This window comes from Candoia aspera, chromosome 5 (genome assembly GCF_035149785.1).
Source record: "Candoia aspera isolate rCanAsp1 chromosome 5, rCanAsp1.hap2, whole genome shotgun sequence".
NCBI lineage: Eukaryota > Metazoa > Chordata > Lepidosauria > Squamata > Boidae > Candoia > Candoia aspera.
The window spans coordinates 44,628,203-44,643,004 of record NC_086157.1 but is presented as its reverse complement, the minus strand read 5'-3'; the positions used below and the strand labels follow the sequence as shown (position 1 = coordinate 44,643,004).

Sequence of the window (14,802 nt, the reverse complement as noted above, 5' to 3'; positions counted from 1 at the left end):
GTACTATGAAGGGCCTAGTGGCTGAGGAAAGGAAAAATGTCATAGTTGGACAAAGCCTTAGGATCCAGGGTTGACTAGTTGTTTTCATTGTTTCACGTATTCCTCCATCCCATGTACAGTTTGCTCATTCCACAATTACATAAACTTCATATAAAACTGTACTGAACTTAATAAATCATTGCAATTTTAAATTTACTATGCTTGATAGATAGGAATAAATGATTGCAAGATAGAAATAGTTAAAAATTAGAGGAAAGCCTCTAAATCTCAGAAATTATATAATCAACCAAATATTTTCTAAATAAGGGAAAATGGAGAAATTATAGTGTGTGCAAATGCTGATAGAAAGGTAGTACTGTAGGTATGTGGTCTCCTGTGAAGAATGAATGTTCGTAAGGAATTAAAATTTAGATGTAAGATTGTGCTTCTGCCACTTCGTTATGTGGAAGTGGGAGTTGAGTGTTAGGAAAAAACATTAATAGAATGCAGTTGGATGGATACTTAACAAGTTTGTGTTTTAAAACAGAAAGGGACAAGGTCAGGAATGAATGGATGATAAATGCACATGGACTGACTACAAAAGGGAATGAAGGAAGTATAATGAGGTGATTCGGGGTTTGGATAAAATGAAGTATTGACTGGTTGCCAAGCGTCCTGTGATCATGTGATAGCCATTTCCCTGCTGGCTTCCCCAGAAATTCAATGGGGGAGAAGGCAGGGAAGGTTCTGGGTAAGACCCCCCCCCCCAGCTGCACACTGTCCCCTAGCCTGTCTGCGCTTGCATTGCACCAGCCACCCACGCACCCTCCCCAATCTGTATCACATCTCTCACGCACCCCCTTGCACCCTCCCTGACTCGTGCACCCTTGCACACCCTCCCTGCACCGTGCCTCTCATGCATCCTCTCCAACCCTCCCCCATAGCCTTAAATACCTGCTCGCTTCCTCCCTCACCTAGCAGAAGCCACTTACCTGCCTGCAGGCCTGGGGCTTGCAACTTCCTATCAGCTTCCCCACTGACTTTAGTTGTGGGAAGCCAGCAGGAAGTTTCCTTGCCTAACAACTGGGATTCCGTTAATGATGGCAACCGGGACTGCAGGGATTGCCATCGCTAAGCGATGCAGTCACGCTTTACTACAGATGGAAATTCCAGTCCCAACTGCTGTTGTAAGTCGAGGACTACCTGTATCCTGGTTTCTAGCCTGATGCCTTGAACCACCAGACCAAACTGGCTGTCTCTCAGTTAATACTGTTAATGAATTTATATTTTCTTCTCACCATATTTAAGAAATTGCAGTTTATTGTGATTTAGCCTTGTAACAATTCCTTTATTAAGTGAGATTACAGTAACAGAATATGTGTCCTCAGCTTTCCATTGATATCACATTTCTTTCCAGTAGCTACAAATGAGTATTTGTACAGAGTGGTGGTTTTTGTCAGGTCCCGAAAATAGGATGAAAGATTTACTTCTACTTTTGCTAAAAGGTCAGAAATTATATAAAAATATTTCTATGGAGACAGGAAGATTGTAGTAGGAATTTATTGAAACTTAAGCAGAGCACTTTTTTCTTTTCACCCATCTTATAGCATAGATGCTGTTGTTTTGGATTACTGTGCTTTAAGAAAACATTATTCTAGCACATTTCTTCCTTTCTCCCAAAGATCGCTACTGCAAAGTTTTCATCTTTCCAAGTAGTTCTTTTCACAATTCTGCTACTGAATTTATCACAATCAGACTCCCCCCCCTCCCCATTTCTAATACAGAATTAAAGTCATTACAAATGAGGCTGGGAATGCAGAAAAGCTGGCTGCAAAGGTGGGAAATAAAGGGGAGGTTGAAATGGTTCTCCTGTCCAGCCTGTCAATCAATTTAGACATCCAATCTTCCTGTTTTTCTGCAAAATCAGCAATTGAAATAAAATGGAAGCATCTTGTTGACTGAGAAGAACCTGGAAAGAATTTATTCTCAGGATAATGGTGGGAGCTATGTCTGCAAAGGGTAGCATTAGGAAAAAAACAAAAAAACACTCTCAGTGGGACTAGCTGCTCTGGGCTTGGAGAAAGTCCAGCAGCATTAGAGAAAGACTGAAAATAGTTTAGCCAACCCTCCTTTAGTCTAGCAATCACATCTGTAATATTCATGGGAGGGGATGAAGGGAAAAAAACACTTTCATAAGGAGAGAGAATACTCCTAAAATCTACTTTGTGTTTTCATTTGCTTCATTTAACTGCTTCCCAAAATTAACCAAATATGCATATCTCTGGCCTACTAACAAATGCATTGTTAAAGATTGTCCCATTCTGTTCCTTAAAGACATGTACACAATCCAGGAAATAATATGTACAGCGTAATGTCCAGGCTGTCCTGAATTTCATCACTTGAACAATAATATATTTTTCCACAATGACATCCTATTTCATTATTTGTTCAAACCTTGGGTCTATCACTGAAATGAATGCATTAGCATGAAGAACGAATAGGAACAAATTGGCTATCAGAATCTAGGCCAGCCTACCCAGGATGATATTCAAATGTACTGAGCTTTATTTTCCATTGTCTCCAACCAATGACCACTTTGGAAGACATTCATTTGAGCTTTATATCAAGCAGCTATAGAACTACTTAAAATATATTGTTATCAAATTACGTCATTACAGAAGTTTGTTGTAGTGCAATGATTCTTTTAAAGTGTTAAAATGGAACTGGCCAAACAAAAATAGATTGAGGAAAAATAAATGGATAGAGGTTTCGGTATTAATAAACATTATTGTTATTATTATTATTATTATTCATTTGCTTTAGCAACAGAAAAAGTTGATCTTGGAAAAGTTAAATTGGGTCAAACCTATTAGTTCTCACATGGAAAACGACCAGGAAATTCCAGGGCCTTAGGGAAGTTGGAAAAAACAAGTCAGAATGCAATGTCAAACCACTTTTGTATTGCTGCCAAGAAAGCTATTTTGATGTATCTGTGTAGTCACAGGAATCAAGCTCTGGTCAAAAGAGACTTTAGCTAAAATCAGTAGCTTAAATCAGATGTTATTCTATGGTGTTCAGACTTTCTACCAGGAAATCATTGACCTTTGCACTTTAGATGATTATATATATACAGTGCATTAGCTTTAGGACCTGTGCAGGTCCTAGCACTCAGCAGTTGCAGGAATGTTGTCTAGACAATGTCACGATGGTATATATAGTCCACCTTCTCTTAAGCTGTCAAAGCAGAGAGATGCAGTTGTTATACTAAGTTATGCTCCCATGTATGGGGTTTTACATGACTTCCAGTTATTTTTTTACACAATATATATTCTGTGTGGTATTTTCAATTACATTGACCACCATGAGGTACCATTTTTATATTGTGCACTGTATGTAGTGATACGAAGTGCAAAGGTCCATGAGTTCAATTCCTGAAAGAGGGTTTGAACCCCATAGAATACCGTCTGATTACCTAAGTCTGAGGAATCTCAATAAGGATAAAGCCAATCAATGTAACTGAAAATACCACGCAGGATATACGCTGTATAAAAATCTAGAAATGTCCAAGAGACAGATGGATACCATGTAAAACTCAGCACATGGAAGCACAACATAATGTAACTTCTCTATATTTCTGCTCTGAGAGCTTAGTGGAAGATGAACTATATATACAATTCTGATGGAGCTTTACCTTAAATGAGTGTTTTGTGGATAAGCAAATCTTCATTAATAGATATTTTGTGAATACTGTATCCAAACTATATATACTCAAAATTCTAAATGTATGCATTTGTTTATATTGATTTATAAAATATTTAAATTTAAAAATGAATTTATCTGTGCTTTCCAGTCCAAAATGTTTTAAAGTATTATGTCTGTATCCATTGATTAAAGTTCCATATATTGCTTTCATACACCCTAAAATATTTTAATAAAAAGGAATGTTATTATGAAATAATAAGGGTATGTGAACCTTACGTATTATTGCAACTATGCACAAATGTGTGAAGAAGCGTACTTTGCTACTGGTTTGGGGAAAAAAATTCTGTATGTATACATGGATGTTCTGTTTGGTTTACAGGTGTTGAATTGAAATAGCCTTGTCTAAACTGGTGCCCATATACATAAGACTGTAAATTCCATAATCACCAGTCATCCTGGGCAATTGGAAGGGTATATAGATGGAAATGGTTGCAGTAAGCAATATATCTGTATTAAAATGTGCTAGAGGATGCAATTTTAAAAATATTTATCTAGCCTGCTAAACTAGTGTGCTCCAAATGGTTTGGGAATGCAACTTACCTTGTTCTCTGCTATTATCCTCAAAATTTTAGTCCCAGCACATTTGGAGGACCACAGTTTGGAGAAGGTTGATTTAGCCTTTAATTCTGATAAAGTCCTTATAGTTAATCTTCAGATTAATCAGTACTAAAATAAGCACAGCAAGACAAAGAATGAGTTTTTAAAAGTTGGAACCCATAATGTGGTATTGTCTAGAGTGGGCCCTACAGGTTAGTGTAGCCCTTAAAGTAGTCTAATGTAGTCTTTCAGAATAGAACAGGAGCCAGTTTTGAAAGAATGAAAACTTGCATGATGGTGATATATTTGTGAAGTTGTATTCTTGGTAGGTCTCCATAACTGATTTTGTGAGCCAGGGCCGCAACTAGGGGGGGCAATTGGGGCATGTGCCCCGGGTGCCAAGCTGGTGGGGTGCCAAAATGAGGGCTGGGGGATGCTAATATGAGCGCTGGGGGGGCGCCAAAATGGGCGCGGAATCCATGTTTGCCCTGGGTGACACAGACCCTAGTTGCGGCCCTGCTGTGAGCCAACCAGCTTCTTTTCTTTTTTCTCCCTAATCTTGGACTTCTTTTTCTTCCAATATGTTTTCTATGGAAAAAAAATACACAAATGACATCTTGCCTTTTTCTAAGAAATAAGTATGTAAAGTACATGGTAAACTCAGTTGCTTTTTGTATACCTTGTTGTACAAGCTTTATTTTATAGCCTTTATGAACAGTGTGAAATTTTATGTTACTTTGTTCTGTTTTAATACAGTTGGGTTGTAGTTTCCAAATAAAGCAGACAACTAAAATGAACTAGAAATAAACATTTATTAGTCATCTTAAGTAGATCAGGTGATTCAAGCGTTCATAACATAACCTTTCTGCAAAATATTTTGACAGATACAGTCTCCACTAACAACATCACAATAACATTAGACTGACCTAAGAAATTGTGTAACTGTGGTGCATGGCATGGCATGGCATGGCATGGCACAACATTCCTGCACTGAGGGCTTGGACTAAATAATCTCAAAAATCTCTTCCAAATTTACATTCTATGATTCTTTTGATGAATCTTAGACTTCCAGGAAACTTTAATAAGCTCTCTTCCAAATGGTAAGTTAATACTTTTGCTTTTATGAATACAAAATGGTTATTCAACAGCTCTAGGGTGGCCAAAGATGTAACTTCTTCTAAAAAATATTCTTTATTGCACCAATTCATCAGTGAATGTTGTGGGATGCCTCATGTACAACTTTTATTTCTTTGTAACAGTTACCACCCACTCAAAAAAGCCCTTTTGGTGATTTACAAAATATAAAACTGTAAACGCTAAGAAATAAACATTAAATAGATTAAAATCTCCAAAGAATATAAACTTGGAAGCTACAATAAAACAGTATAACAGTACAATACCCACAGCACAAAATTAAACACTGGTAATAATAACAAATCTGATTTAACTATTGCAGTTACAAAATGCTTGTGTAACTGGATTTTTGGAGCAGATTTTCATTAAACATTCTGTGTTGTATGTGACTTAAAACATACAAAACATTTTTTTTTCATGCTTTTTCATGCATGGTATTTGCTCTAAGACATTTCTGTAGATTCACATTAAGCTATTAAAAACACATACTGAATGTAACAGCATAAAAATGTAGTGCTTCTGACTTTCAGTCAAAAAACATTTTGTGGTTAAAGGTGAATGTCATAGTTTTAGTTGGCTGTTTGATTGTGATTATATTTGCTGTATATTAAACGCTGGTTAATCTTGTTGAAATAGTAAATATGGTCTTTTAAATTACTGTCTGAGCCATGATATACCCACAGAATATACCATCTTTTTGAATGCCTACAAAAATTCAAATTATATGTGAAATACATGGATTATAATACATTCACAATGTAAATACATCAATAATGTAATGTGAGTATAGATGCACACTCACTCAAATGCCTATAAATTCATGGATTAAAAATACATGTAAAACTGAATAAGAATTTAAGGTTCAAGCTTGTAGTTTTGAGTAAGCAAATCCTTTGCAGTATCTAAATTAGCAAACCAAGTTAAGGACATCATTGCTAAGCCTCTAGACTCCTCTGCACTGATTTATTATTTCGATGAAAAAGTGAATTAAACAACGCTTACTTATTTGGATTTATTAGACCCCATTGCATTTATATACAAAAAGTATGATTAAATCATTGTCTTGCTGGAGAATAACACTTCATTAAAGCATATGGTTTTGTAATATCCTAAAATTATCATGTTCTGGGAAAAAGTAATGACATATATTAATTTGACTTTAAGACAAAGGTTAATATATTTTGATGCCCATATTTTTTTATACTGTATACCTATAACATGAACATTTATAGCTCAACAACAGAAATAGATTCACTGTGCTGTTATTTTTTTTAAGAGATTTGTCCTTCAACACTGGAAAGTTTGTGGCACCAGTTGCTCATTGGATTGAAAGACCTGATGTTATTTGCAACTTACAAGTTGCTTACAAATGTAGATCATGTATGGACAATTGCAATAAAATATGATCATTCTTTACTAAAACTGTTACGTAAAACTTCATCTTTTTATAGATAATTTTTGTTGCATTGCTTTCCTTCTTTTTTGTTTTCGGTTTCTGTTTTGTATTATTGCTTTCTCTTTGTTCTGCTTTATTAAATAAATAAAACACTCTCCCTAAAAAAATCTGCCTTAATCACAGTTGTCATTTGTTCACCTTAAAATGTAATAACATTTTAGTAAAATTTGAGAAAGTGGTTCAAAATCTCCCCCACTTCCTTGAACATACAGTGACATCTTAGTGAAGTTGCCTAACAATTATTTTATATTTTCTTGCATGAAAAATTTCTTTCAGTTGGTGCAACATTTTCCCTGTTTTTTCAGTACCAAGGAAGATGGTGAGAATCAATAATTCTACTTCTGTACAAAGTAGGTCACTTCTTCCTCTGTGCAAAAGCTGTGCCACCTTACATCATAAGTTGCTGGGAGCAGGTCACGTCCAAGGGACAGATGAAATTCTCAGATTCTATTTAAATTAATTAAAAAGTGTCCCTTTTTGAAATAGAATTATAAAATCATAAAACCTGAAGGGGCCATTCTGTTAAGTCCAACCCTCTATTCAGTAGAAGCATTCCCATTAGATGGCTGCCAACATCCACTTCAATACCACTCCCACCATATATAAAACCAGGCTGTTTTTTTAAAAATCTGAGGTTAGCCATCTTTATGTTCTGTCTGCAGATCTCAATGTTTTATTGTTGTGTTTATGCTATTACATTTTACCTGATTTTATTTTTATATCTTTTCCTGCATCTCTTTATCTATTCTTTATTTGGAACTTGCATTATTGCTGTTATTTGGTCTTGGATGATAAATAAAGTTTGATCCATTTTTTAAAATGGATAAAGCAACATAAAATTGAATGTCACTGCAGGCAAATATGAAGTATGTCTTAATAAAGCCTGAGTGATATTTTTAGTGTTGTATAAGAGTCAAGGCCCAAGTAGGTGGCAAGACCAAGTTAGCAAAAACCACAGAGATTTCAGTAAGTTATTTTTAATGCTAATCTAAGGTAAATACAGTATCCTGGAAGCTGTATTAGAAATTTCTCAACCTCATTTATAGTGAGTTAATTACACTGAAGTCTCTGAATGCTTTTTCCTAGATCTCTTCCCATCTTGATTGAGCTGCCATTTCAAAATTAATCTGCCCACCGTTGACTTCTCCATTCCTTCCCCAGCCAGTCTCCCACATAAGAAAATAATATTGTGCTCACTTGTTGATGTTTATGTGACACTACATATTTCCTGCTTGAATTCTTACAGGGTGATTTCACTTGGAACAGCATGTCAGGGCGCAGTGTTCGGCTGAAGTCTGTTCCTATTCAGAGTCTTTCGGAACTGGAGCGTGCCCGACTACAAGAAGTGGCCTTTTATCAGTTGCAGCAGGACTGTGACTTAGGATGCCAAATAACTATTCCTAAAGGTGAGAACACACCTATGTGCTTAGATGCTCTCAATGAAATGGCGAGTACTAAAGAGTAAAGCATAAACAAATATTTTCTTTTCCTTTTTTGTTTTTTATTAGAAGTATAGAATAGAATTTTGCTTTGTTTATAGTTGAACAGTTAATAGTTATATCAGCTGTTATCATACCTCTCATTCTATTTATCGTGATGTCATCATGTAAATAATGAAAATTGTATCATTTACATTATTATGACTATCATTTGAGTAATAAAATAATTATGCAAATTGCATCATTTTCAGAATAATGTCATGACATCATTACACAAATAACATAAATTGCCACATATTAAAATATTAAAGTCATATTCATACACGTTCAACTGCTTGTCCCTATTACTTGACATGCAACATATTTGTCTGTTATATCAGGAAGATGCTTGGACAATTTTTTTGTTGTTGCATTTGAAGTGTAATGCAGAGATCAAAATTTATGGCAACATTGAGTCTATTTCTGGAATTTGCCATACATACCCTGCCCCAGTCCTTTATGGCAGGCAGTTGGAAATCCTGAGGCTCAACAAACCCAACTTTACTAGCTCCTGGTTGATTTTATTAGCCTATTGACTAGAGGTTCTTTTAGAAAGTTGTGTCCAAAGTCAGCAGAACAATTTATCAATCAGAACCTTTATTATGTTGTTCTTGGCTTTATGCCCAGTATGTTTCTGTTATGCTATGAATAAAAATGGAATTGTGCTTTTTGTGTTTGTTTTGGCATAAAGTGGATTATTGGAGCTTTGTTTTCTTTACTCTTTGTTGTATTTAATTTCCTTTTTTTTTTTTCTACCGTGGAAGTGACCATCATTTTTTAAATCTCTGCTTTGGTGTTTTTTTGTCTTGTTTTTGTTTTTTGGGGGGGGTTGGTCATTGGACATTATTAGTCTTTACTTACTCATTGAATATGGAGTTCATATTAGGTATTTGCAGTAGTAGAATAGAAACTATTCCAATAAATATAAGATTAAAAAATTAGCAGCACTTACAAACTATGAATTATAAGTAATCCTTAATATATTACAGAGCAGTTTTAGAAAACTGAAGTCCTTGTCTTAAAAAAATACAACAATCACAGTCATTAAAAAAAAAAGTCCAGTAATGATAGAGACTGTGTCTTTATTCAGCCAACTCAGGTTTACAAAACCACTGCAAATTTTTGTGCATTGCCTTCACAGAGCTTGATGCAAAACTCTAGGCTACCGCTAAAATAGATGGTTTTTGAATCTCTTTTTTCCTATTTACTGTTTAGCTGGAGTTTTGCAGCTGAGGTCTGGTAGGTCTATATTAGCTTCTGTTCTTAAATGGATTGATAGAAAACTATGAGACATGCAAAAGAGTTTTTATCAAGCATATAATGTATTAGGTCATAGTAAAGCCTTTCTTATGCTTTCTCAGAAGGACTCTTTCTATTTCCTGCACTTCTGACACAACAAGACGAACCAAGCATACTCTGCATTTCTGGTAATACAAAGTCCAGTTGCTGAAATCAAAATAACTTTCCCCAATCTACTGATATGCACAGGTCTTTTGGTCACTGTAAAAAAGAGAAAAATAAACTATCTTTGAATATAATTTTTATTAATAATTTTAATTACAGTAGTAAAAATTAATACAAACTAAGCTTGGAGAAAGAAAATGGAAAATAAGAATAAAAATACCAGGAAAAGAAAAAGAATATAATAAAGAAAAAAAAACTATCTAAAGAAATGACTTCCAATCTTCATCACAAGTATAAACAAATTTAATAACTTTTCACCCCCTATAAGGTTACAGATATCTCTTCATTCCATATCCAACCCTTATCTACAGTATAAGCAAATCCATAAAACATCAACATTTCAATCCTGGTGTCAGCAAAAAGCCCATAAAGGGTTACCAGAACTTTGCAAAAAAGTGTCCTATTTTAACCTTGATCAAATAAACTAATGTTATATTCCTTCCTTTTACTTCTAGCAGTCTTAATCTTTAATTCAATCAAATATTGTCATAGGATATGATTTCTCTTCAATTTTTCTTTATCCCATCACACAGATTTCTTCAAGGTTTTAACAAGCCTTTTTTGTAGATCCAATAAGAAAACATTTCCGAGGTCATTCTCTTGGTTTACTATTTGTATTTCCCTTTTAATTTTTAAAAGTGCATCCAGTTTCTTTTGTATATCCAGTAAAGCATCCTTTCCCAAATCATTCTCTTGGCCTGTCATTTGTAGTTCCAGTTTTGATACTTTCTCTGTCTTGTCAGATAAAATTTGTTGTACATATGTTATTCCTTAATTAACATTTTTTGACATAGTCTATCCATAGACACAGACGTAATTACTGACACTCTTGATACTGTAGTTACTAATTTCTGGCTCCAGTCTTCAGGGATCTCCTTTAATATTTCTGATGTTAAAATGTTTTGTGTCATTTTGTAATTCCCAGTATTAACTGACATCAAAAGCAGGCTTTTTCTTTCTTTCTGTTTAGAATTGTTAGTCCCTTTTAGTGTCCAATTCTAAAATTATCACTTATCTTTGTTATGACTTGAAATAGCCAGGATAGCCAAAATAAGTCTGTTTCCCATGAGAAGCTGTTTATTTTTTATAGTTAATTCCAGTATCTTATAGTAAAAGTCAATATTCCAACTTTATCTGGACCCTTAATCCGTTATTCTTACATCAAAATCGTATTTAGCTTTTTGCTGTTTATTTCAAATTCTTTAAGTTCTTAAGCTTATAATTAATTTTTCTTTTGTTCAGAGCTGAAGTCTGAATTCACCTGATGAAGGCATTTCAAACTTGTCATTCCAAAGGTCTCTAATAGCTTTAAGATTAACACAATTTCTGAAAGTGATTAGAAAGTGAGGTTTGGAAACTTTATGTCCTTTAAAAGGCTCCACTGCGAGCAAGATGGCTGATCCCATCATCTCATGGTGCTTAAATTTGCAGAAAACCGTCGCCCTGTGGTGTCCTCACAAGAGGCAGCCATCCAGAGCACTTGTGGGCAATCTCCCATCTTCTTATCTGGACAGATTCCAAGGGACTGGTCTACTCATTGGTTCCTTGGTCTTTGCCACAGTCGTCTTCAGTTCATCACACATCCCCTGGAAGTCAAAACTAAACCATCTTCATGGTAATAAAAAGGGATATAAGTTGGGCTCTTATATTAGCAACAAAAGTTAATGAAATCAAATTGAATAGGATGACCTAATGATTGAAACGAATGTACTGATATAATGTTCTCTACCTCATATTAAAAATCTTTGTCTTCTTTCTGTAGCACATTCCTACTCAGGAGAAGTCTTTGATCACCTTAAGTGTCCTGAATCTCATTAAATAAGGATACATTTAGCATAACAGCCTGGACTTCACATCTGGAACTAACAGCCAAGTGTCAAAATTGCAACTTTGAATAAAAGAAGTTGCCTTATAATCTGTTGGATGATTGGGTAGGGTTAGCCCAGTATTGTTAGTAATGATTTGCAACAGTTTTCAAGGTTTCAAGCAGCAGTTCTTTCAAGTTTAAGTGGAAGTAGGATGTATTGAATGTGGAACCTTCTGCATGTGAAGCATGTGCTAATCCCCTGGCCTACAGCCTCCTATTTGCATAGCTTTGATGTTGCCAGGACTCGCATTTCAAAACAGTGCCAATTAGGTGAGTGGCAGGGTCACGGAGTGGCAGCACCCACCTACAAATTTTAAAAAATCAAGTCAATATTTTCTTTTTGTTTAACAAACGAAACAGTTTATGAGCTTTTCTAAACAATATGTATACATTCAGGAGGACTATTGGAGTAAAAAGACTTCCAACACTACATATATTAATAAGACTGAATGTGGATGACAGTAATGTAATGGTAGATGTATTTTTTCAGCTTTATTCTTTCATTTTTCTCCCCAAAGGGTACAAGTAACCATTCTTATTTGATGTTAAATATTTTCATCTGGTTATGATTTATTTACAAGCCTTCAGATCTTGTAGAAGCATTTCTGACTTTCCTATGGGATGAATTTTTCCCCAAACAATTTGTTTGGATAGTTTGAAAAATATGTAAACTAGAGCAAACTTCAACCTTATGATTTTTTTTCTATAAATAAGTAAGGCGTCAGGTTGGGGGAGGCCAATCTAAATGAAGCTGCAGCTGGGTATATGAAGAAAAAGTTTTAGGTATCCTGATCATAGTAACGTCTTGGGCTCACATAAAGTCTGTGCTGATTGTCTTACCTGTACTAAGTTTAGGATTTCAGGTTAGGAGTCTTCTTGCTTATCTTCTGTAAGTGGGAAACATTATTCAGTAAATAATCACAAAATAGTTTTAGTGGGCTGAAATATTTGACACAAGCTTGATGCACTTGAGGTGAGTTGAAATGCTGTTGTTTTAAACCATCATGGCCCAAGAACACACTAGCTGATGCTGGGAGTTGTAGATTATTATAAGGTTGTCAGATATCTTTTTACAAGAAATTTCCAGCTCTGCTCATTTCCTGCTTAATTTTTTTGTTATTAAAAATCATGGAATTTGCTGATTATATATTAGACTGGAGTGTAGTGGCTTTGATTTATTTAGATGGTATGCAAGGTAGCTCAGAACTGTATCTTTGTTGAAAAAATAAATAGGCTTATTTGAAAGCAGCATCATGTTTGTAAAGGACTTTTTTTCTGAGGTTTCCAGGGAACATTGTGTGACGTGAACAGATTGTGTCATACAATGATGTGACACTTCCTTCTCAAACTTTCTTCATTCTATATTCCTTGGGAGTGAAGTACCCCAATTCTGTTATCAAGCACCCATGTGCTTGTGAATATATACACAAAATTCAAAGCAAGCAAGCAAACATTTTAATTACCTGAGGATTAATTGGAAGGTTATTTGGTTATTCATACCATTAGGAAAATGAATGGTAGGCAGTCAGCTATCACTCAATCACTAGCCTAATCTATAATAACCTATATATAATAATACTTTCTCAAATTTAAAATCGTTATGGGAAACTTTGAATAAGGCATAAAATTGAGAATTGAATTAAAATAGTCTTTTAATGCTGCAGTGACAACAGTACTCTTCTGGATATATCACTTTTTTGATTGTAAAATGAAGAGTTACAGTCTGGACAATAACAGAGCAAGCCATGGGCACTTCTTGCAGGCGCAATTCCCAGTAATTCACTTAAAAACATTTTTTTAAAAAAAATCTCACTGATTGTATTTTTGGCTGAAAATCTTTGCATTTCCTGTTGTCTTTTGTTTATGTGTTATATTTAATCCTGATTCTGATACTGTTATATGTAATATTAAGTGATCAATCATGGCTGCTATATTTCTACTAATACATGTTAAGCAATTCATAATCCTCCCCTCCTTCCCTCCCTTCCTGGCTGTTTAGTATTTGCAAGCTAGTTATTAAAGTATAAGTGGAACTACAGACCTTGATCATACTACAGTATGATCTGATAGGAGAGAGATTGATACATGTAAATCAAGAACTTGCAATCTTTTTCAAGCAAAGAGGCATATGAGTTGTATCCTGGAACTTCACTACAAAAACTGGATGGGGTAGCAATTGATGGGATGGACAAAGTGTATTATATTCTTAAATACCATTAATTGATTATTGATTATTATTATTATTCATCCCATTTATAACTTGCTGAATCAACCATAAACTGCTAGTAGGTAATAATATGAAAACATATGTATGAAAAAATCTACAAAGTTAAAATATAATTACACACGATATGTATATTAATGTTATGCTCCCATCTGTCAGTTAATTTACAATTCAGCACAACTTCAAAGGGTATCATCCAAGGCTTTAGGGAACCACAGCTTGAGTTTTGTGCTGCAGATGAAGCTACCAAATGATGACATTTGAGTATAACAATAGCAATACCTGAATGCTGGTTGCATCCACCTTTATCTTTTTTTCCTGAACGAAGTGTCTTTTTTTAACTTTATGGGATTCTGCTTCCTTATATAGGATGCCTTCAGTGCTCCTTCATGTCTTTTTATATTAAGTCTAATAACCTCTTGAGCTTGTTCTTTCTGTACAGGCTTGGATTGTCCCTGAAGGTATTCTAGTGTCTCGCCAATCTAAGCTATTCCTGCCCTCACCCATTTCATCTAGGTATTGAGAGTTCTCAGATCTGACAGTTTAATTAGTCTCTGTATAGAATTGGCAGCATTTGAAGAAATTACTTAAGAAATATTCTGGACAGCATGCCACCTGTTAAACGGGCCCTAAAACCCTGGCTTTTTCCCCAGATCTTAGGCTAGGGTGTGTGGCGAGCCATTATGGGAATGTTTGGTGTCCAGCTTTGGTGTCCTATTGTCTTTCCTGACTTTTGTTATTTTTATTTATTATTTTGCTTCAATTTTGTTTTTTAATATTGTATGCCACTCAGAGTCATTATGGACTTAGGCAACCTCAGAAATTTGATAAATCAGTCAATCCTGGATTTCGGCATTCTAGCCAATTATGCAAATTTGGTTTATAGAACCTCTTGTCAATG

General features: G+C 34.9%; 1 protein-coding gene across 2 annotated transcripts in view; it reads left to right on the top strand.

Annotated features, from left to right (window-relative positions):
• Window positions 1-14,802, top strand: part of ARHGAP6 (Rho GTPase activating protein 6) — a 215,050-nt gene that overhangs the window by 165,417 nt on the left and 34,831 nt on the right. For both annotated transcript variants that reach the window (XM_063305093.1, XM_063305094.1), the window contains exon 2: window positions 8,115-8,274. In XM_063305093.1, the coding sequence (XP_063161163.1) occupies window positions 8,115-8,274 (160 nt within the window). The remainder of the gene's footprint in view (window positions 1-8,114; window positions 8,275-14,802) is intronic.